This window comes from Euprymna scolopes, chromosome 28, assembly GCF_053919585.1.
Source record: "Euprymna scolopes isolate OS-2025 chromosome 28, ASM5391958v1, whole genome shotgun sequence".
Lineage (NCBI taxonomy): Eukaryota > Metazoa > Mollusca > Cephalopoda > Sepiida > Sepiolidae > Euprymna > Euprymna scolopes.
Window position 1 is genome coordinate 98,374,497 of NC_136509.1, and position 25,301 is coordinate 98,399,797.

Below are 25,301 nucleotides of genomic sequence, written 5' to 3' on the forward strand. Positions count from 1 at the left end.
ATATGATGAATATGATGATGATGTCCATAAAAAAAAAGAAAGAAAAGTATATAATAGCTGTAAAGGTTGTTGAAGTGGTGATGGAATAGCCGGAACCCAATGGCGTCATTATTTTTAATGTTATTCTTTTACGCATATACTTAACACAAGTGAGCGGGAGGGGGAATGAAGACGCATCTTCACAAAAAAGTGACTGAATCAAATCTGTTCACTTGCTGATGAGAAAGACTTTGTAATCTTTTTCACCACGTTTCACTTTGGACTTCCTGCCTCACAATGCTCCATCCTCATACATAGTTTTTATTTATTTTTTTTTTTTTTACTCACGTTCACCCCTAACAAAGCATATCACTAGTTGAATGTAAGGGTCTACTACTTGGGACCATGCCTAGAAAATATTTACAAGATGTTGGTTTACATTACATTTAAACTTCTGCATATCCGTACAGTCAGTAAAGCAGGAAGGGAATTCCAAAGTTTACCTGTTCAAGGGAAGAAACTATTAAAGTAGAAGGCTTTCTGGTATTTAGGGACAGTAAAGGGGTGAGATTTTGTTGCTAAGTGGGTTTGTCGGGGATATGTACGTCATTAGAGCACATTTCATTAAAATATTTGTAAAACAGGCACAGAGATGCAACATTGTGGCGATGGGACAGGGGTTGGAGCTTAGTTGACAAAGTGGGACCTATTAGATTGAAAACTCTTTTTTGGATCCTCTCCAAAATAGAGAGGTTAGTGGTAGATGCACCAGTCCAAATGTGGCAACAATACTCCATGCATGGGCGAATGGTGGCTTTGTAGAGATAGCTCGATAGAGGGAACCCACTTTCTTTGCAGCAGCAATTTCATTTCTATTGGAATTTTCCACTTTTATGCTTACTCTAACTTGATGTATTCATTGTTATTTTCGTGGCAAGTGTTCGACTGAATTCCAATTTATAGTTCTCCTACTTGTCAAACTTCTACAAAAAAAACACTCAACTAGCTACAACCACTTTATACGATTTCCCCCCACTCTCTGTCTGTACCTAAATCTAAACATAGATTCCATGAATAAAACTTCTTTCCCAGAACTGCCTGTGTATGGAACACTGTTCCGCTGACCTGCTTCCAGGTTGAATACAACATGGTAGCCTTTAAATTCAATGTAAACAAGTTCTTGTTAAACTGTCCCCATAAATAATCAAATTCTACCCAATTTACACCATTAATACTACCCACTTACATTCATTAACCCTTATCCTTGATTGGCCTTCAGGCCTCGATAAGTGGTGACTCCCAAGTAAAAAAAAAAAAAAAAATACTATCCTTAACATTTTTACACAGCCACATCCAACCATTAGTTTTAGTGTTGTCATTAGTTGCCTTAATCACGTTTGATCATCGAAGTTAAGCAATATTGAACCTAGCACATACCAGATGGGTGATCATTTGGGAATATTAGGTGTTGTATGTAGGAGGACATCTCCCTGAATGACTTGCAAAAATCTAACATTATCATCTTCCTCGATCGGGGTACACGAGGTGCCTTCAATAAGTTTCAAGACTTTTTTTTTCGTATGGACACTTTTATTGATAGTACACACATGAAACTCTAGTCCCTTTTGAAGTAATCTTCTCCGGCTGTAATGCACTTGTTGTACTGTTCCTACAACTTCTTGAAGGCCCCATGGAAGTCCTCTTGTGTGAGCGTGTCAATGATCTTCATCACAGCCTCTTTCATCTCAGTTGTCTCCTATCGACAGTCTCTAAAGTTTACCTTGAGCTTAGGGAATAATCAAAAGACAGAAAGAAAGGTCTGAACTATAGGAAGGATGAGGAACTGTCTTGAATGCCGATCTTCGTCAAATAGTCTGTGACAAGGATGGAGCACTTTTGGGGCAAACTTTGTGCAAATTTTTTGCATCTTCAGTTCCTCTTCATGCAAGATGTTTCAAAAGCAGTGTGAAACATTTCATACGTTCCTGTGACATCTTTTTCAAGTTTAAAACGGAATTTTATTGCATATCTTTCTTCTAAAGTATCCTCACATCCAGATTGTATTTTTTAATTCACCAGCTGTGATAATCAGGCTTTAGTAGGGTGTATTCCAATTCCTGCTGTAGCTGTTCATTTGAACCTGAAATCATAAAATTTAGTCAATCATCTCATAGATGTATAGCAAATAACATACTGAATTTTCAAGAGTCTACAACAATTTTAAATGCATGTAAAAAAAATTCTGGAAACTTATTGAAGGTACCTCATACATGGGACTGGGCACTGCTTGTGAACTTGATATTACCATGAAACTTCCACCCTCGGGGGAATCTGGTTCAAGTCGCCTTGTTTATGACATTGCAGTCATATATTGTTACCTAACGCTTTTAATTTTTATTTCTGCAACTCGTAAACTTGTTTATGGCATTTTTTTTTTCACTTTCAGAACACCAACATATTCGATATAATCCCTTGAAGGAAGAATGGGTCCTTGTATCACCTCATCGTATGAAGCGACCTTGGAAGGGTCAAGTAGAAAAAGTTGCAGAAGAAGAAATTCCGAGGTTTAGTCCAATGAATCCACTTTGCCCTACTGTGACTCGACCGAATGGAATGGTATGTTCTCTGTTTTATTTTGCCAATACTATCCAAGCTGGATGGTGGGGAGGAAGGTATTAAATAGAACATGGTGCAATGGGGAAAAAAGTGGCTGGTTAATTTTAATGCAATGGCTCTCGTCTTGGGAAAGCTCCATGTCTTGACAAGCTTTTTGGACTGACCTTTACTCCTGATCTGAAATAAACACATACGTCAAATCTGTTGCCAAGGTTGCTGGAAAAATGATTTGATCACTGTACCACCCCAGCAGGTATCTCACTGCTGATGCAATCCTCTATCGGTATAAGAGCCATGGATGTCCTAAAACGGAATACTGTTGCCACATTTGGGCAAGAGCTGCTCAGTGTGCTCTATCCTGCTTTGAAACCTAGTAGGCGATGCCCCTTTTCTCTTCCCTGTAACCCCTTTCCCACAGAAGAGACATTGCCAGCCTGTCTCTGCTCTACCTCTATTTTCATGGTAATAAGTGCTCGACTGAACTCCAATCTATGGTTCTCCCACTTGCCGAACTTTTACAAAGAGTACTCGACTACCTACAACCACTTTATACGATTTCCCCCACTCTCTATCTGTGCCTAGATCTAAACGCAGATTCCATGAACAAAGTTTCTTTCCCAGAACTGCCTGCCTGTGGAACACTGTTCCCGTTGCCCTGCTTCCCGGTTGAATATACAAATCCAATGTAAACAAGTTCTTGTTGAGCCGTCCCCATACATAATCAAATTCTACCCAATTTACACCATTAATGATTACTATTCATAGATCCTTATCCTCGAGTGGCTTTTGAACCTTGATAAATACCGACTCCTAAGTAATTGGCTTATTACCAACTCCCAAATAAGACGAAGTATAATCTTTGACTGATTTACTCATCAACTTACAGATTAAATGGTAAGGTAGAAGCTGACAAAACAGCTTCTACCTAACCATGCCTGTGATGATTAAAGTCTGTGATGTGAAGCACATTTTGTTTACCTCCAAATTGTCATAGGGCAAATTTCTCCCCGCCTCCCTTAAAGTTTGTTTACCTCCCAAAATGTCATGAAGGATCTTTTTTATTTATTTATTTTTTTTTTTAAGGGGGATAACCTCCTCCTTATTACTTTTCGGTTGTACCTGACAAAAAAGATAAATAAAGATTGCCCCTGTCTAGAAACATCTCTTCCTTGCTCGATATGAGGATTTAAGTTTACTTTAAAAAAAAAACTATCATAACGGATTTCTTTTTCTTTTTTTTTTCCTCCCCCACAAGAGGTTTCCCCCCACCCCCCACCCCACAAGAGCAATAAATCTTTTCTTCGGCCCAAAAGAAATGACTATTATTTTTAGGTTGTACCTCAGAAAATAAAAATAAAAACTGGCATGATGATTAAAGTTTGTCGTACTTTGTTTAGGCCATGGCATTATTTTTTATATCTGTCTTTTTTCTACCTATTTTAAATTGTTGGTGCTTCTACACTATCAGAACAAAATTTCGGAAATCATAAAACTGAATTTCACATGAAAACAATGGTATCTACGTATTCCTCGTATTTTTAAGATGATTATATCCAAAAATTATGAAAACCGATAAGGTAGAAAATTATTTGTTAAAGAAAATAAGAATAGAATTTGATGAAAACGATTGTAAGACACTGAAGAGTTCAAAATGGAGGTAATTTTCCATTTTGATTTAAACAAGATGGCGGCAAAGATTCACCTACTACCACAATTAAAATTATTTTGTTTAAGAATTCAGTGATATTAGCTGCATAATTTGGAAGCTACCATTGTAACTTATTAGAATTGACCAAAAAAATCAGTTGAAAATGAAATTGTTTTTATCTGAAAACTCCATTTATCGATTACAAAATCTCGTCCCAATTCTGTAGAAGTGCCAAAATGTTCTATCCTTTTTCTACTTAATTTTTTTTTTTGTTATTTTATTATGTTTCTCTTTTTTACTTCCTCTTTCATCTTTTTCTTTTCTGTTCTCCTTTGTTCTACCTGCCCCCCTACCAACACTCTTCACTGATGAGAAGCATTTAGCCTTGAAATGTCATGGCCTAAAGAGGTTCTTTTTTTTTTTTCCGTGTTCCTCCCATTTTCATCCTTACTGACCTGATTATTTAATAAAGTGCCATGTAACTTTTATTCCTCATCATTTTAACTTTATTTATGAATTGCTCCTCTTAACCTGGTAGAGCTTCTACTATCTTGATATGTTTGCTGTATTGAAAAAATATATTTTAGCTCATTTATTATATATATATATTATACACATTATTATTAATATTGTTATTATTATCAATAATAATAATATTAGAAATTATTATAACTATCACCATTGTTATTATTACTTTACGATATTTATTGCTATTATTTTTGTTTCAATTATTATCATTATAACTATCATTATTATGAGAACTATTAATAATATTATTTTACCGTTCAACACATTTGTTTCAGTTTCTAATTATTTATTATACATATTGAAATCAATTGTGTCTTTTTGCTGATTAGAATGAATTCTAATGCGTTGCAAATTTAAAAAAAAAAATTTTTTTTAAATTCAACATTTTTCCTGTAAGAATAATTCACGTGAACTCTTTTGAACATTGTTGCAAGGAATGAACGCTGCCCAAAATACAAATTTCCATTTTTTTTTTGTTTTTTTTTTCAACATATTTCATTTTCATTTCGATACTTTTTTTGTGAACAAGAGCAGAAGACTGCTTGAAATATTAAAAAAAAATATTAAATATAAAAAAAAACATTGTTTTCATGCTTCAAAAAATCCGCATAACCTTGAAATCACTATTCTCAAAGCATACCTGGACTTTTAAGCATTATATATATATATTTATTTTTTTACTATAATAATTAAATACCTACAGACACTAGTGTTTCATCCTTTCGGGAATCTTCAGTGCAGAGTGTCACGATTAACACCAGTCGACAGATTCGAACTCGGCAACACATGCCATCTCTGGCTCGATTAGCAAAGACCGTATCCATTCGGCTACCATTAACCGCGTGAAATAACATTGAATTTAAACATTTTAATTTTGAATGTTCTTTACGTCAGTCAGACAGTGATCTAATCGTTATACGATGATCTATGCATAAGAGATAAATTGACCGACTTTATTCAACTGAAAGTGCTCAACGATAAGAAACGAGTTTCTTAAAGGGGGCTGTCATAATTATTTTTTTACTATAATAATTAAATTATATACATATACATGAATACATATATTTCCAATTTATGTCTTGATAGTTTGCAAAATATAGCAAACTAGTGGGGAGGTGGGGGGCCTTTGCACAGGCATAAAATACTCTTAAATATGATATTTTAATATGTCCAGATTTCGTATATATTATTATAGAGTTGTGATTTCAAAAGTAAAAAAAAAAAAAGTATTTAAGTGCCATCAGCTAGAATCGAAACTGAAACTCTAGCATTCAAAGCTGGTAACGTTACCACTGTATCAGCGTGACACGCATATGAACTGATTAAAAATAAACTATGAATGTACAAAATGTATAACAATTTTTTTTTTTCAAATTTGGCCCATTTTTGATCCCTTAAAACTATTTTAACCGGCTAAAGACCCATAAAAAAACCCAAATTATTTGTAAAAAAAATCAAATTATTTGAAGCCCCTAGTGCCACTCTGCAATTTTTAGTTTCAGAGGAGATAGAGTTTGAAAATATGCAGACAGACAGACATATAGCCGTTTATACATTGGATTTAAAAGTCGATTAAAACATATATATCCTAGCAAAGAGACCCGACGTTGCCCAGGACTAAATGATGATCAACGAATGGTTCACACTCTGTTGTGGTTTAAATGTTGAAAGAAGAACAAGAAGGCTTGGAAACAGTGAAATAAAATATATATTAACAGAAAATACAGAAACGTATATTATGTGAGTGGGACTACGCTCAACTGGAAGGACAAAGTAAGGTTACAACCCACTTCCACTGAGTCTCTGATCCAGACTACTTGATAGCTGAAACTGGTTACTGGAAGTGATGTCAGCAGTAGTCCATTGTCAGAATCTGTAGGGATGCCACCCCAACACACTCCCATATTTTTATTGTCATCGAAATTCATTAAATAGCCTATTTTTTAATCAAATCAATTAATTGCTTGCTCTAATTGAGAACCCGTCACGATGCATCTGGAAGAAACTTCATATGCTTCTCACAGGGACAAAGTTCACAATCTTTTGTAGTCTACATTGAACTGTAGATTTGTGGTGTTTATAAAGTTATTTTTATTTATAATTGTTTGCATTAAAGTTTAAAATGCAGAAGTCCAGAATCATACTTCAATTGTACTCTAAATAGAAACATTCATTTCAAATTCGCCCCTGTCATATCAAAGAACCTACTTTTGATTTTATAAATTACTAGCATTTCAGCCCAGGTATTTTGGAGGTGTATGTTGAGCAAAAGAAAAAAAAAAAAAAAAAGCGGTCAATTTTTGTGTCTTTGACCCCTATTATGACCCTTTAAAATTTATTGTTTTGGGCTCGAATCCAGTTATTAAGTTAGGTCCATGTCCAAGGAACCTATAACTAAAATTTCAAGTGTTTAGATCCAAAATTGTCGGAGGAGTTTGGTAGAGTTCTCAAGGGTCAAATTGTTGAACTTTGACCTCCTTAACAGCCAAATTTCTGGCCGAAAACCGATCACAAAGATTTTTCCAAATCTCAGTACCCTGTATATCAAATTTCGAGTCTGTAGACTAAAAATTGACAGAGTTATTGCGTAGGGAAATGTACACACACAGAATCTCACACGGACATGTTCACTTTTATATATATATATATATATATATATACAATGGCTTGCATTAAAGTTTAACATGCAAATGTCAAGTATCATGCTTCAATTGTGCTCTAAACATTCTAATTCATTTCAAATGCGCCCTTGTCATATCAAAGAACTTACTGTTGATTTTATATGGTTGGCATTACTGGTTGTGCGGTTAATATGGTTTGAATTTAAAATTTAAAATGAAAAAGTCGAATATCATTATGAAATTTTGTTTTAAACAGAAACATTCATTTCAAAGGCACGCTTCATCATACCTGATTTACCCTTAAGCTTAAACGATATCATTTTAAGTAATTATACTGGAGTATTGTATCACTAGGGAAATTTAAAAAATAAGAGAGTAACTTGATTCGTGGCATTAAATTATAATTCTTTAAGGGGAAATGATTAGCAGAATTGATCTGATTGTAAACTATGGAATTTTCTATACTCAGTGTATATATATATATATATATATATATATATATATATATATAATTATTTACGATAATAATTATTAAATACCTACAGACTCTAGTGTTTCATGTTTCATCCTTTCAAGAATCATCAGTGTAGGGTGTCACGATTAACACCGGTCGATAGATTTGAACCCTGCAACAGAAGCCATGTCTGGCTTCATTAGCAAGGATCTAATCCATTCGGCCACCGTTAACTGCGAGAAATACTGTTGCAATTTAAACATTTATTTTAAAATGTTTTTAATGTCTGTTGGAGTGATCTAATCATTATATGATAATCTGCGCATATGTATATATATATATATATATATATATATATATATATATATATATATATACACACACACTAACAAGGAGATCCGACGTTACCCAGGATTGAATGATGGTCAACAATGTTTTACACTCCTATATTTTTATTGTTATCCAAATTGGTGAAATCGCCTATTTTTCATTCAAATCTATTGATCGCCTGCTCTAGTTGGGGACCCATTGTGGTGCACTCCTCCAGCTGCACTTGTTGTGCTGTTCCAACAACTTCTGGAAAACTTTATCAAAGTCCTCTTGTGTGAGCGCCTCAATGACCCTCGTCATAGCCTCTTTCATCTCTTCAGTCGACTCATAACGACAGCCTCTAAAACTTTCCTTGAGCTTAGGGAATAACCAAAAGTCACAGGAAGAAAGGTCTGGACTATAGGTATAGTGGGGAACTGTCTTGATGCCCATCTTGGTTAAATAGTCTGTAACAAAGATGGAGTTGTGGACTTGTGCATTCATGCAAATTTTCTGCATCTTCAGCTCCTCACAATTAATTGCGTGTACAGTTTCCACACTGACATCAAACTGTGCTCTTATTGTCTTTATAGACACACGATGGTCCTTATCCATGAAATTCTCTATTTAGCCAATCAACTCTGTTCTGAGTTCCTTACTCCTCCCACACCTCTTACCATCCCTCACAGATTCCCTACCTTCCTTGAATCTCTTATGCCACTCAAAAACTATTGCTCAATTCATGCAAGATGGTCCAAAATTTTAATGTCTGTACAAAAAGTCTGGAAACTTATTGAAGGCATCTCGTGTGTGTGTGTGTATATATATATATATATATAACAGGGTGACCCCCTAAAAACGGGCCCCAACCCTAATTAGGCCCCATTTCTTAATGTTTTGTCTGAATGAAATGAAACTTTGATTATAACTAGTTTATTATATTCAAAACATCACATCAAAACACTAGGGTCTTTGGCCTTTTTTCCTCTGTTGACTGTAAAATGCTCAGAAAAACAATTGAATGTCCTCTATTTTTTTTTTGGCTCACCCTATCTATCTATCTATATATATATATTAAATCCCCGAAACAGTGTTTCATGGTAAACAACTGATGATCCCTTGAAAAATAAAAAAAATTGGTATTATAGTAAATTCGAGAGTTGATGCAGTGATTGCAGGTGATTAAATGACTTACTGACTAGATGTTTTTTTTTTTAACGAATGATAAAAAGTAATTTTTTGTATAGTTTCAAATGTTAAAAACTTCAAAGACTATATATTAGAGTTAAAATTTGTGTGAAAAAGAAAAAACAAACAACAAAAAAAAAAGAAATTTATTTCTTTTGTTTTCATTTAATTTTACTCTATATAAAAAAAAAATCTCACATTGTTCTTGGCTTTTAATTTTACCTTATAATATATATATATATATATATATATATATATATATATATATATATATATATATATAGCGTTACTTAACATTCCAAAACCAGATGATGTATATTTAATTCTAACTAATAATATTTTTATTCATATTTTTCATGGAGTACGGCTTACACATGTTAATGTTGAATAGTGGAAACCAACCAAACAACTCATCAGAGACAAATTTATGTTCCTCAGAAAACAGTTGAAAATTTTTTTTGCTTTTGTTTTTCTCCCTTGGGATGGAAAAGAAAGAAAATAAATGTTGATAAAAGAAAATACAAATTTCTCAAATCCTCATCTCAAAAATTCAGAAACAAAAAAAAAAAAATTGTTTTTCCTTTCATGCAAACGTTTTCATCACTTTCAAATAACATTATAGGACATTTCTGAATTTTTGAGATGAGGATTGGTTGCTTGTATTATTTAGATTCATCGGACTACTATTCTCATCTTGAATTTCATTTTCACAGCAGTTTGATCGTTTCTGTCCAAATTTCCGAGTTTGACAAGATACACCTGAAGAAGGTCAAAGGTTGAACTGACTGAAATGTTGTGAAAATGACATTCAAGATGAGAACAGTAATCCAAAGAATCCAATTAATACGAATAATCAATTCTCATCTATATATATAAAAGCGAAAATGTATGTATGTATGTGTGTATGTTTGTGTATCAGCTAAAAACTTTCAACACACAGAACAAAAATTCACAAACTCGGTATCATATTGAAGCTCCATCCTTCACCCGAAAAATATCGAAAAATTGGCCAAAAACGTTCATTTTTTTCACCCCCAAACTGACAATTTTCGACATGGGGGGGTCAACAAAAAACCATCCTCTCGTGACGACAACCGGTTCTATGCATGCGTCAGATGACGTCATGACCTGATTTACTTTAAATAGTTGAAGAACTGACTAAATTTCATGTACGCCATGTTAGCTCAGTTGGTTAGCGTGTTGGGTCATTATCTACATGTTTTGGGTTTGAATCGTGGTGTGAGATGTCTTTTTTTTTTTCGATTATAATTTAAATATTGAACCAGTGTTAGTTAAGCCATTTAAATTTAAATATTGAACCAGTGTTAGTTAAGCCATTTTTCACGTAACGTTCGTTTTTCTGTTTTTTTTTTTTTTTACTTCGCTTATTCTTAGGTTTTCATTAACACCCTCACACCCAAAAACACCCGGGTACCCACCGATTTTTTAAATTTTAATATCGAAACAGGCTTATTTAAGCCATTTTTCACATGTTTTTTTTTTTTTTTTAGTTTTAACGTTCGTTTTTCTGTTTTCTTTTTTGTTTTTTCGATTTTTACATTTAACATCGTTCGTTTGCCTTATGTTAATTTTTTTTTTTTTCTCGAGGTTTTGATTACTCCCCCCCGCTTTATTTTTCAGATAAGTTTTAACGGTCGTTTTTCTGTTTTCTTTTTTTACTTCGCTTATAACAAACAAACCTGGTCATTCTACAGAAAATGTTAACTGCTGAATAGCTATAGCTATTGCTTACGTCGTAACGCTCACACAAAATGTTAACTCTACAACTTCCTTGCAGGCAACTATCAATTTTGTTCTTACTTAAATAAATTCAAACATCTTTCAGATACTCATTCTGGCTGGCCAAACAGTTCATGTTTTTTTCACATTTTATTTTTCAACTTTGCCTCAGGGCTTCGGGTTCGATCCTACCAACTTACCAAAACTTTTTACCCCCCCCCCCCTCGGTTTTTTTTTTATTTAAGAGCACACACACACACACCTCGAAACACCCGGGCAACGCCGGGTACCCCCGCTAGTCTAAAATAATTCAGAAATGTAAAATCCGAGATAGCTGAATGTTCGCAAAGTGACTTCTGTTCTCTTCGCATAAGAGTCGATGTAAATAACGACTAATTGCTGACGATATAAATGAAGAATTTAGCACTGAAGAAGGTGGCGATGGAGTCAAGTAAGATGCGATACAACTAATTATTGGCAAGGATTCCATTGTCTTTCCCAAGACACAAAATAGTTGCCAATGGTAACCACTCCATCATTCTCTTGACCGAAATGTTAAAGTAGTCCGATGAATCCAAATAATACGAACATTATAGGAGTTGGTCTTTACATATTCTGTCATCTCCTCTTCTTCATTTTTTTTCTCCTTCCTCCTCCTCTCTTTACTTCCTTTTCTTTTTCTTCACTTTATCATTATTTTCTTTTTCCTCTCTTTCTCTCAGGTAAATCCGGATTACAAAGGAACTTTTGTCTTTACAAATGATTTTCCTGCTTTACTTGACGAAGTTCCGGAACCAGGTAAGAGTTTTTCTTCATTTTATTTTATATCGATAACAGCACGGTCCTTGCCTTCTTCCACCATTTTATGTAATTTATCAACTACCATGTCATAAGTTTTGGTGTTCTGCTGAATTAAAATATATAAGCTCTGTTTGACTTAACATGTTAACCATTGAGCTTAGTTTTATCTGCAGTATTTAATAAATGCTATGTTATATAAACTTGATCTTTCTCCACTTCATCATTCTCTTGAACAAGTTCATAAGAAAGACATAATTAGTTTCACTACTGAATCCTTTTTTAAGAATTGTATTAATTAGTTCTCTGATCAAATTGTGTCCGAGATGCGTATATTTTCTGATGACACAACACTCTATAATAGTTATGAGGGAAAAACAAATATACACATTAGTTTATTTTTTATTTTTTTTTTTAATTACATTTTCACCCCAAACAAGGCACATTGCCACTTTGGTGTAGGGGGCTACTATCAGGGACAGCAACTACTGGGGCACTATGTTGGGATTTGGGCAGCAAGATGTCGGTTCACGTTACACTTGAACTTCTGCATGTCAGTACAGTTGGGGAAGCATGTCATAAGTTTTGGTGTTCTGCTGAATTAAAATATATAAGCTCTGTTTGACTTAACATGTTAACCATTGAGCTTAGTTTTATCTGCAGTATTTAATAAATGCTATGTTATATAAACTTGATCATTGCTCATGGAAGTTTGGTTTAGTTTTAGGTACGAAGAGACAAAGGGAGAGAGACAGACAGAACTTATTGACAATTGTTGTCATTAGATATACGGCAGAGGTTAAGCAACGTTTTGCCTGGTCAGTACCAAATGTATATTTAGAATTACAATTATTAAAAAAATATACAGAAAAATCTTTGATATACATACTCGTCACAGAACAAAGATGTCATATTCTAAAAATCCTGTGAGTTTGGCTAGTAACTTTTCTAGTTGGCTAGTAAACGAAAATATTTAGTTGTCAAAGGTCAAATTTATCTATAGAGCCCTGTATAGGGTTGGAACTTTGCTGCTTGTCGGGGGTATTTATGTTGAGGGGGTACAAGTGCCTCCAGTTTGTTGAAGTATATTCCTTTAAAACACTTGTAAACCAAGCACAGTGATGCAACGTTTCGGCAATAGGACAGAAATTGGATTTTGGTTCATTCCGGGACCTATTAGGTTGGTGAGTCTTTTTTGGACCCTGTCTAAGAGTGAAAGTTTTTTGCAAAAGGAAAGAAAAACAAACAAACAAACATTAACATCAATGTTTGGTGCATTTTAGGTCAGAAAGCAGGTATATTTATCCGGGAGAACGTCGTTGAACAATATACCAACTTTGTGGGTGTTTGTTTTGTAGTTTTTGACTGTTAACTGAACACACACATAAACTTATATAATTGATTAGACAGAATAGAAAACATGTCCTATGAACTATTTCCTTACGCCATCATCTTTATTGATTTCCCATGAAGTAAAAAAAAAACAGATAAAGTATTTTATGAACAAACGGTCACGGTATCTTAAGCACTGTCTGATCCGCGGTCGTGGCTTGCATGTATCTCTAATTATCTACACGGTCAGTTAGGTCAGTTAAACTGAAACCGAAAGAAAAATGGTTTTTGTTGCAAAAGCGAAACGATTTCAGCATTCAACCTTGGAAATTTCCTACAGGCGATCAGTAGGTGGCAGCAAATCCATCCTTAGAAACTGAAACTGATCTAGAAAATGAAAAATTCCTTCTGTCTGAATCTTTTTTTTTTTCTTTTTTTTTTTTTCTTTTTTTAAATAGGGGAAGTCACCACTTATCAACAAGGGTTAACTGTGTGTACAGTGATGGGAATTGGGTAGAAATTGACTATTTAAGGAGACAATTCAACAAGAATTTGTTTACATTAGACTTGAAGACAACTATGTTGTAGTCAGCCAGAAAGCAGGCTAGTAGAACAGTTCCACAGCCGGCGGTGCTAGTAAAGAAGCTGTCTTTAAAGTGTTATATGATATCTGCTCCCCCCCATCAGCACCATCTAAAATTTTAATTTAACATTTTTTTATATATATTCTTGTAGATTCATACCATTCAAGCAATGTAAGTTTGATATCAAATTGATATATCCTGATATATTTAGCACCATATAAAATAGTGTTGGGACGATTAATCGGAATCAGAAATCTGAAAAATCAGGACTTTTGGAGGCATCGAAATCTGTGTTTATTTTCCAATGCCAAAACTGATTTTTTTTTAATTGCCTTTTTTAAAGCAAAATCTTTTATTGCTGATAGTAATGATAAAATATTAAATAAAATATTGATTTTAAACTACCAGTAAAATTAAAATCCATAGATCATCCCCCTCACAAGAGTATTTTTGCATCTGATAAAATATCTGCACATTTAACAAATGTTTTTTACGGTAATCGTTAAAAATTAACAATTTTATGGTTAAATATTTAGAGATTTATAAGGAATCGGAATTGGTAATTGTATCGGAATTTGGAATTTTTATTTCATTAAAAAAGAAAACCTTCATCCAGTAGGATGCTTAATTGGGAATCGGAAAAAATCAGAAATTGTTGGGGTATCGGAATTGGTATCAGAATCTGGGGGGGGGGGGAATTTTAGCCTAATTTCCGATTCGAACAACAATTTCTTTAATATTTTTTTTTTCTTGACAATAAAGAAAAAGAAACCAACACAATTTATTTATAAGAAGATTGTTTATTTACAACATATGATTAAGGATCACAGCAGGTGAATATCTGTCATCTATTAGGATGCCCCGTTCCCAGCAAAAACGAAAAGATTAGAAAATTGAAAAACAAAAACAAAAACAAAAGAAAGCAAATTTTTTTTTTTCTAGAGAGATGTACTTTTCCGTTTCTTCCCCTCCCCCGCCTATTTTTCTTTTCTTCTTTCTCCCCTCCCACTTGCCTATTTTTCTTTCTTTCAATCTTTATTCAACATTTATTTCTCAGATGCCAGTGACGATCCATTGTTTCAATGTCGACCTGCCCGGGGTTCCTGCCAAGTTATGTGTTTTCATCCGTGGTCTGACTTGACCTTGCCACTGTTTGAACACCATGAGATCAAAGCAGTGATTGAGGAGTGGGTCAAACTCAGTGTTGACCTAGGGTCAAAATACGAGTGGGTCCAGGTTAGTAATAATATTTTACTATCTTCATCAATGACAACCCAAATCACATAAGTTCATTTGTCAACAGACATATACGCAGACCTATAATCACGCTGATACACCTATTGGATGACCAAAGTTAAGCAACGTTGAGCTTGATCACTACTGGAATTAGGCAATACCAACTCAGGAGAGGTGAGGATTGAAATTGCTCAACCCTTGTTTCATCATTACATGCACAGGTACCCTTACAAGAGGTATCCTTTGTTTCCCATTGATAGAATGGAAGCCATTAATTATACACAGACGACACTCCTATCTGTGGCAACACTTCAATAGCCAACACTGACCAAGTTCTCTCTGAGTCTCACTCCTCAAAATTCGAAAATAGGATGCAATGAGGAAAAAGGTGGCTGGTTAATTTTAATGCATCCAAAACCTATCTATTTTTTCACTATAAACGTTCTGATCTCTGCTTGGCGCCAGTTGATATGAATGGCTCTCGTCTTAAAGAAGCTTCTTGCTTTGACAAGCTTCTGGGTCTGACCTTCACTTCTGACCTAAAATGGAAAACTTAAATCTGTTGCCAAGATCACTGGAAAAATGGTTGCATCATTCTATCGCTCCAGAAGTTATCTTGCTTCTGTCGCAGTCCTGTACCTGTATAAGAGCTAGATATGTCCTAAAAAATTTAGTACTGTTGCCATATTTGGGCAGGAGCTACTTGGAGCACCGTATCCTGCCTTGTTCAAAACTGGCTTCAAAAACCTAGTAGGTAATGTCCTTTTCTCTTCCTTGCAACGTCTTTCCCACAGAAGAAACGTTACTAGTCTATCTCTGCTCTATCATTATTTTCATGACATTTGCTCGACTGAGCTCCAATCTATGTCAGCCCCTGCCAAACTTTCACAAAATACACTTGTCTAGCTATAACCACTATCAACAATTTCCTTCACTCTCTACCAGTGCCTAACTTTAAATGCAAATTCCATGAACAAAGCTTCTTTCCTAGAACTGTCCGCCTGTGGAACTCTGTTCTGCTGGCCTGCTTTCCAGCTAACTACAACGTGGTAATCTTCAAGTCCAATGTAAACAAGTTCTTATTAAAACGTTCCCTGAAATAATCAAATTCTATCCTATTTGCACCGCTAACAATCACTACACTGTTGTCTCAGAGACCATCATACACTCATCAACCTGTATCCTCGAGTGACCTAACAGATAAAGTACTCAGTAATATTCAGTTTGGAACGACACTCTTCTAGAGGTTGAAGGTTCAATCCTCATTGCAGTTGATACAATACAATAGTAAGTTATTTTACAATTTTTATTTGATCATGGCTGACAGAACGAGAACATGCTACCTCTGTGGATTAAATAAAGTGTTCCGTTAGAAATTCTGTGCAAATTTCCGAGTTTGACAGAAAGATTCTCGCGTTTCACCAGATGCACCTGAAGAATTCAGTTATCATTTTTTTTATTATTACAAACATGGTTTAAGTAGAGATAATTTGTTTGGAAGAAATGCCAAAATCATTTCACTCTAAAGAATTTATGTGAATGAAATAGGAATTAATGCAGCAATTGATATACAACCTATTTTGGCAATTTTATAAGTCCCAAATCTCAGCGACTATTGGTCAGAATTTAACAAATGAAGGCTCGTTGGGAAGGTAATTATTAAATTGCATAGTGGGCTATGTGAAATTTGCCCTTAAGGTCACACATTAAGGAGAGTATCCATCATCCTTAGCCTATTTTTGGCACTTTTGTTTTTGCAGCCATAAAATTTTTCAATCATAGTCATTTGTTTTCCTAGTTTTGCATATGAATTACAAAATATCTGATATTTCTTCAAAATATCTGGCCTTGGTGGAGAGGAGACTAAAACTTGCTGCAATTGTTTCAAATGATCTAGAATAACAGCAAGGGGAGACTTGATTCCAAATATTTCTCATATGTTATGTCTCCCATCTTTGGTCTCCATACATAAAGTAAATTTCACAGTGTATATGGGTTGATACTGAAGATATTCATAATCGTACCCTATTTCCAAAAGAGGGGAGATATAACATATGAGAAATATTTGGAATCAAGTCTCCCCTTGCTGTTATTTCAGATCATTTGAAACCATAACAGCAAGTTTTATTCTCACTTCCATCAAGGCCAGAGGTTTTGGAGAAATATATATATTCATTTATAGACAACTGTTTCGCTGTATCACAGCTGCTTAATGTGGCTAGGCACGATGAATGTTTCAATCTGAGATTTGAAATCTGTTTACTCCTACAGTAGTTAGCGATCTTTCTCATACACTATCTCATTTCTCACAGAAATAAAAGAAATTATCATTTTATATTTGTTTACATCATTGGTAACCAGGAGAACTCTATTCTAATTATAAAGAGTAATGCTGTACACTGAATGAAAATTGTTGATTCTCCTACTAGAAAGTTTGATCAATCAGTCAGATGCAAATGTAGTCGGTCTAGCTTAAATCAGTAGGGTATTTGCTCGGGTAGTACATTTCATTTTTCTGCCAGTAGTCAGTGAAAGAGAAATCCTTCTAGACTGAGACAATTTAAATTTTTGTCCTATTCCAGAGTGCCCAGTTTTGGGGACTGGATTTTCTCCACATTAAAAACTGATCTTGTGACTAACTCTGCCCTTGTAGGAAGACAAAGACAATGTGTGTGTGAATGTGTATGTTTGAGTATGTGTGTGTGAGTGTGTGTCTATTGTATAAATAAATCTATGTGTGTATGTTTGAGTGTGTGTGTGTGAATGTGAGTGTGTAAGTTTGAGTATGTGTGTGTGTTGTGTAAATAAATCTAAATCCAGGATTTTTATATCCGGGATTGTTTATCCTGTAGCTTAGTACATTACAGAAGTAAAAAGTGAAACTAAAACTTGTTTTTCGTTTCGTCATGATTTTTTGTCCTCAATTTTTCTGTCGTTGCTCAAATAAACTTCCTCGTTTAAATTCTCACGTTCCATTTTCATATTTCAGTTTTTAAGATTCCATTTTTGTTAATACGTATACAATGTAAGTGTTCTGTTTACTAATGGACAGCTGATTGGAACAGTCTCTTGTTGACATACATTAAACCCCAAAATGAGAATATAATGCCTTGAAGGGTTGTCTCATGTCTAAAAAGCGAATACTACACTACCATTCCCCCCATCAAAGGAGGAGATAATGCATGAGAGAATGCTCTCATTACAATACAACAAATACAATACATTCTTGTCCAATTTCTACTGTACATTCTTTAACCCTTATCCTCGAGTGGCATCTTGGCCTTGATAAGTGGTGATGCCTATGCAAAAAGTATGTGGTACGCTACATTACTTTTCCATGTCTAAAAAAACGAATACTACACTACCATTCCCCCCCCTCATCAAAGGAGGAGGTAATGCCTGAGAGAATGCTTTCATTACAGTGCAACAAATACCATACATTCCTAAAAAAGTATGCGCATTACTTTACTTTTCCAGGGGAGGAGGTAATGCCTGAGAGAATGCTTTCATGACAACAGAACAGATACAACACTACTCTCTCTGCAAAGGAGGTGACAATGCCTGAGAGATTTGTTTCATTACAACAGACAGTATACTACATTACCTTTCCAAAGGAGGTGGTAATACCTGGCAGGATAGTCTCTTGCATACAACACTGCTCCCCCTAAAAAAGGAGGTGGTAATGTCTGGGAGAATGATCTCATGACCACAAAACAGTGCCTACACTGCTATTTTCATGTAGCACATAATTCTGGTTACTTATATATTGTGAATAAGGGCTAAGCATTTTGTATGAAAAGTGTCTTTTCAGCCCTTTCCGACCAATACATGCGACTGGGGACCATTTGTGAATTTGATATTCCCATGGAACTTCTTCTTTCAGAGAAAGCTGGTTCAATCCATCTAGAATGGATGCTGCTTTTTTCTTTCTTCTACAAATCAATTAACTTCTGAAAGCTGTGATTTTTGGTTTCTTTAATTTTCCTGTGCAACATCAGGATACATGTCCTGCTAGTGTTTAATATTTGTGAGAAAATTTGAATCAATAAAATATAAATTACATTTCTGAATTTTGGAGATGAGGATTTGTTGTTCGTATTATTTGGATTCATCGAACCCATGGCACAGTAGGACAGGTCGATTTGCAACTTTTTTCAGAAAATCAACATGGCACTGGTGATGATAGTTGGGATTTGATGTGATAAGAACTTATAACAAAAATTAGATTCCTATTTTGAACAGAAAATTGAACATTTAATTTTAAAAATCGTGTAGAAAAATGCTGAAAAATCCTTCATTTTTATAGCATTTTTCACAACACTGACATTGAAATTTCACTATTTTTATAAAAAATCCAATTAAAATTGATATATTTATATGAAATACATTGAAAGAAAAATAAATACATGAATTATAATTTTTTTAATTATGAATCACAACTAACAAAATATCTAAACTTTTACTGCATTGATTAAACAAAAATTGTAAAAAAAGTCTTTTAACTTTCACAATTCAAAAAGATATGTGGAGATGTATTACACAATATAACAACTTGATACAAGTTACAGAACCATGTATTTCAATTTGTTATTAGAGGCAATAATATAAACATAATAGAACTAAATTGTTCTGTATAATTTCCTTTTGAGGAAAATGAATTTGATGGCACAATGACTTTGTAATAATGTGTCTATGTCTTGCTTCCTGCCATATACAACTTTTTGAGAAAAAATCAATCAAATTTGACCAGTGTGTGTGGCTGCAAAATTGATAGCAGTAATCTTTTTCATTTTTTTTTTTTTTTTTTTGTTCACTATTTCTGGAAAAAATAACACACAAAAAAAAACAATTATTTGAAAACACTTATTTTTTATATTTTTGCGATGTAAAACTAACTATTGTTTGGGTAAATTAAGAAAACTAATAAAATTTAATGAATAAATATTTATTTACCTAATGGACAAAATCGTTTGAATGCCCTTTTCTCTCACATCCAATTCATCCGAGTTCATCATCGATATTATATTTTCCGAAAGTAATGCAAAAGCACTATGTTTTGAACAGTTTAAAACAGTGATTTGGATTTCAGTTAACTGTTTTGTTCTCTGAATAATATTAAAATATACTGTTGCTGGTTAAAAAAAAATATTGTTGGTTTTGATCTCAAACCAACTAACTGCATACACTTGGATGATAAATTTGACCAAAATGTTTAATTTATCATAGTGTTTGAGGATAGACACCTCTGGTCCATAAACACATTAACCTTGTGGCCTATGTTAGCCATCTTCCTTGATTCAAGGGCCCAATTTTCTAAGTTAACTTCTCCACAAAAAATGCCAACCGCATACTCAAAAAGTAGCCTCTGGTCTTCACACTTAAATTATTTGTTTCTTCTGCTGTCAGATAATGATGAGCAGAAGGTACACTAATTTTTAAGAATTCTACTTGAGGCAAATCTTGATAATTATTGATACAATGTTTCCCCAAAGGACCAGTAAATGTTGTTAGGCTTTTTTGTTGTTCCATCAATTAATTAAAAAATTGCTGTAAATGGCAGTTCTTCTAGTGGAACCTGAAAATTGGAAAATTTGCATGTTTAATAATAGAGCTACATTACATAATAAATACCAATATATTATTTTATTTTTCACAAAAAAGGAACATAGTTGCAGGTGAATCTATAGAATTAATTTTACCTCCTTGTTAGGAGGACAAGTGCAGACTATGTGCCTTGTTTGACAATTTTTTGTCTTGCACTTTACTGCAAAGTCATCACATCTCAAGACAGAAAGTTTACAGCTACAAGAAAATATATCAAACAGTCTGTCTAGCTTTTCCTTCATTTTTTCACTTGGATTGCTGCAAGAGATTTCCTATCAATCTGTTTGGTCCTCTTATAGCAAAATATATTGACCTTCTCTCCCATATAATGTTACCTTAACAAGGGCAATTGTGGATTGACTGCTTGCCGAATACTAATTATTTCCTTGGCAATTAACTTAGAAATCTCACTATTTTTTAAGTGGGGATAACTGTTCTCGAGGAAATAACTAAACTGGATGGCTTGTCGTGAAGTTGGGGGTGCTGTTTCATCCAAATGACAAGGTGGACCAGCAAATTTTGTGAACCACGGGTTAAAACTGAATGTTGTGCTTTTACTGACATTCTAATCTGAAAAATAAAATAAATAAATGGATTATAACTGAAGGAAACTGTATTAGGCTATGTTCCAGTTTCATACATAAAAAAATAAGCACTAGTTATAAGAAATAATGAAAAACTTTGTAGAGTTGAATAAGTTGTAGTGAAGAGAGAGGACCAAACCAAATCAGACGCATAGTAGTGTTTAGTTTAGACATTTTTAGCAGATTTTAGCTCCTCCTTCAATAACATAAATTTATCCATAGATTCATTCTTGATGTAGCTGTGCCATTTTAAACAAGCGTTTAGTGTTTAGAGTTTGAAAAACCAGTGCTTGTCCATCTATGTTACTATGCTATTTTTAATAGTATTTTCAAGTTAAATTTAATTTTTATGAAATTTCTGTTTATTAAATTTTTAGGTGAAAGTACAGAATAGTTACAATGCAACTTCCTTCCATATTAAGAATGGCTTTCTAAATAACAAATTTATTTTAGCACAATAACATAGATGCACAAATAATGAAAAACCTTTAAAGGAGTTTCCTTATTTACTCGTATTAATCTTTGTAGGTTATCTGATTTTAAAACTATAATTTTAGAAGAAAAACACTGCTTAAAAACAATTACTCCCTAAAAATAAAACAAATTGAAATTTGACACTAATTTTCTGCAAAGTATTTTTTAAGTAGAAAAACTTGAAAATTTACGTGGTTATGTTTCGTAAAAAATGTGTAGAATAAAATTGTATGGAATATTTTTTTTTTTTTTAATATAAAACTGAAGTATTACCATATTTTAATAAAAATTTCAAATAGAATTTGATGTGAAATATTAGGTTGGTGCAAAAATAATGTTTTTGACATTCGTTTAAATGTCCAAAAAATGCCATTATTTTTGCACCAACCTAATAGAAAAACAAATTAAAAAAGATAAAACGAATATGTTTAAATTCACTGCAGACACTTGAAATATAATAATATATATTTTAAACAAGTCTTTTTCGTTTTTCCTTTCAAAATAATTAAGCATAAATCGTAATGTTTTCAAATTAAATAATAAACAAACATTAATTTTCAATATCAATAACGAGCGTGTTTTGCGACAGTGAAATCTAAAATGTTTCCACCCAAAAAAAGTTCCTGAAATGAAAAGCGAACTTTAGTTGTTATTATTTAAAAAACATAATTTTGCCTTTACACTTAATATCTATTTTATTAATTCATTATCCTCACTCATTTTATTTAAAAATGTAGTTTAAAACATATTCTAAATAATGATTCCATTTTCTTAACAGTATGGATTGTTTGGATGACGGGACGTTCTTAACAATTCACCGAAAAACTTTTAATTGCTTCAATTTTTCAACTTTTAAAGTCATTTCCTCAAGCAAAGATAACGATTTTGAGAAAAATATTTTGTGTAGGTCTTTTCTATGTCAAACCCCAAATATCGTCACCATTGCCTTGCCGGGGTTCCAAAATCGACCTGCTCTAGTGGCACAGTAGTAAGAGTTCTTGGAAAAATCAATTGTAAAAGTGATATTCTGTTGAAGGTTGACAGCTCAATTCTCAGTGTGGGCAACCGAAAAATACAATTGCAAATTACTGCCAATCGAGTTATGGCTGACAGAATGCTCTCATTGTACCCCTGTGAAATAAATTAAAGGTTCTGTTTGAAATTTCGTTCAAATTCCCAAGTTCAACAGAAACATTCCCAGAGTTCGACAAGATACACACAAGATCGGAGGTTACATCGACTGAAGTGTTGTTAAAATCACACTCAAGATGAGAACAGTAGTCTGATGAATCCATATAATACGAAATAAAGTAATAAAACATTTTCAAAATTATTTTATTTTCTTTGCATGTGTGAGTGTGTGTGTGTGAATGTGTATGTTTTAGTTTATGTGTGAATGAGTATGATTGTGTGTGTGTGTGTGTGTGTCTGTTTGTGTGTATGTGTGTCTGTTGTATAAATAAATCTAAATCCAGGATTTTTATATCCGGGATTATTTTTATCCAATACAGAAGTAAAAAGTGAAACCAAAACTTGTTTTCCTTTTCGTCATGATTTTTTTGTCCTCAATTTTTCTGTCATTGCTCAAATAAACTTCCTCGTTTAAATTCTCACGTTCCATTTCCTTATTTCACAGTTTTTAAGATTCCATTTTTGTTAATACGTATACAATGTAAGTGTTCCGTTTACTAATGGACAGCTGATTGGAACAGTCTCTTGTTGACATACATTAAACCCCCAAATGAGAAGGCAATGCCTTGGAGGGTTGTCTCATGTCTAAAAAGCGAATACTACACTATCATTCCCCCTATCAAAGGAGGAGATAATGCATGAGAGTATGCTCTCATTACATTCTATCCAAATTCCTGAGTTCGACAGGATACACATTAAGAAGGTTGGAGATTACATCAACCGAAACGTTAAAATGACACGCAAGATGAGAACAGTAGTTCGAAGAATCCAAATAATGTGAAATATAAATTGACAAAACATTTTCTTTGCATTTTCAGATATTTGAAAATAAAGGCGCAATGATGGGTTGTTCAAATCCTCATCCCCATTGTCAGGTAAAGTTTTGAATCACCCCCACCCCATCAGCTATCAAATATAATTGATTTCCTAAACCGAGGAGTATTTTAACATGTATTTTCTGTGATTAAAATATATTAAAAAAGCCTTAGGGAAGCAAATGTTTATTAATTCAGCTTTGGTATCATGATAAATGTATAGAGCAACTTCTGTTAAATGAAGTGGACCCTAAAAATGTCCCTATGAATTTATTTTTCACTAAAAATGTCCTATGAATTTATTTTTCATTAAAAATGTCCCTATGAATTTATTTTTCACTAAAAATGTCCTTATGAATTTATTTTTCACGAAAAAATATCCCTATGAATTTATTTTTCACTAAAAATGTCCCTATGAATTTATTTTTCACTAAAAATGTCCCTATGAATTTATTTTTCACTAAAAATGTCCCTATGAATTTATTTTTCACTAAAAATGTCCCGATGAATTTATTTTTCACTAAAAAATGTCCCTATGAATTTATTTTTCACTAAAAATGTCCCAACCAATTTTATTGTTTTTCACTCGTAACTTTCCTGTGAACTTACTTTTTTTCATTAAAAATGTCCCTATGAATTTGTTTTTTTTTTACTATAAATGTCTCTATGAATTTATTGTTTTTCACTATTTCTGAATTTTCCAGTTTCTTAAAGTATTAAACCATAAAAATATATTTATGATAATCAAGCAATATAGAATTGTCTGCATTTCATTCCCGCAGAAAATCATCAGTACATAAGTTATTGTTAATGTTTTTATCCACGCGGTGTTTAGTCTAGAATTAACTAACTAGTTAGCATGGAATATATTGAAAAATACTCTGGAAAGTCCTAGAATTTATATGGTATAAATCTTAGAATATATGGAAAAATATATTGGAAAATCCTGGAAATAACAAGCAAAAAGTTTACTTTACATTAGTTAGAAAAATAAAGAAAAAAAATGCCAAAAAAATGATATATGATAAAACACATAGAAAAGTGCTTTTTTATGCGACCTTCATTAAAAAAAATTATGAAAAATTTTTTAAAAATGATTTTCTTATTAGTTTTGTTCAATTTTGTTTGACCAAATCAAATTGGTTTAAAAAAAAATACAACTTGTTTTTTGTTTTTTTTCCACTTAAAAAATTTATTACAAGAATAAAACAGAAATTGTTATGATAGATCGTTGTTTCTTTTTTATTGCTGTTATACATTTTTTTCTGATGATTTTATTATATTTAAATGTTTTCTTCAGTATTTTCCATGAGGAGCGTTGTTACGCTTTGATAATCGACGATGCTCAGTGAAAGCCGGCAGTTATGGTCATGTTTCGAGCAAAGCCGAGCAGCCAGTTTTTTTTTTTACCAGTTCGTTACGTCTGATTCAAATTCTGCACAAGTACCAGATTTACCGCATATGTATTTGATTTATTATAAAATATTGAAATTGGATTTTGTGTGTGTGTGTGTGTGTGTGTGTGTGTGTGTGTAAGTTTATAAGAATGTTGGGATGTTCTATTATGCTTATACAGACAAGTCCATTTTCTGGGTTCTGA

General features: G+C 33.2%; 2 protein-coding genes across 3 annotated transcripts in view; one reads left to right on the top strand and one right to left on the bottom strand.

Moving 5' to 3' along the window:
- Positions 1-25,301, top strand: part of LOC145249751 (galactose-1-phosphate uridylyltransferase-like) — a 74,675-nt gene that overhangs the window by 9,181 nt on the left and 40,193 nt on the right. For both annotated transcript variants that reach the window (XM_080111666.1, XM_080111665.1), the window contains exons 2-5: positions 2,426-2,595; positions 11,806-11,881; positions 14,855-15,033; positions 23,705-23,761. In XM_080111666.1, the coding sequence (XP_079967792.1) occupies positions 2,488-2,595; positions 11,806-11,881; positions 14,855-15,033; positions 23,705-23,761 (420 nt within the window). In that variant the 5' untranslated portion in view covers positions 2,426-2,487. The remainder of the gene's footprint in view (positions 1-2,425; positions 2,596-11,805; positions 11,882-14,854; positions 15,034-23,704; positions 23,762-25,301) is intronic.
- Positions 20,662-25,301, bottom strand: part of LOC145249752 (survival motor neuron protein-like) — a 75,188-nt gene continuing 70,548 nt past the window's right edge. Inside the window, exon 8 of the mRNA XM_080111667.1 lies at positions 20,662-21,207. Coding sequence (XP_079967793.1) covers positions 21,055-21,207 — 153 coding nt within the window. The 3' untranslated portion in view covers positions 20,662-21,054. The remainder of the gene's footprint in view (positions 21,208-25,301) is intronic.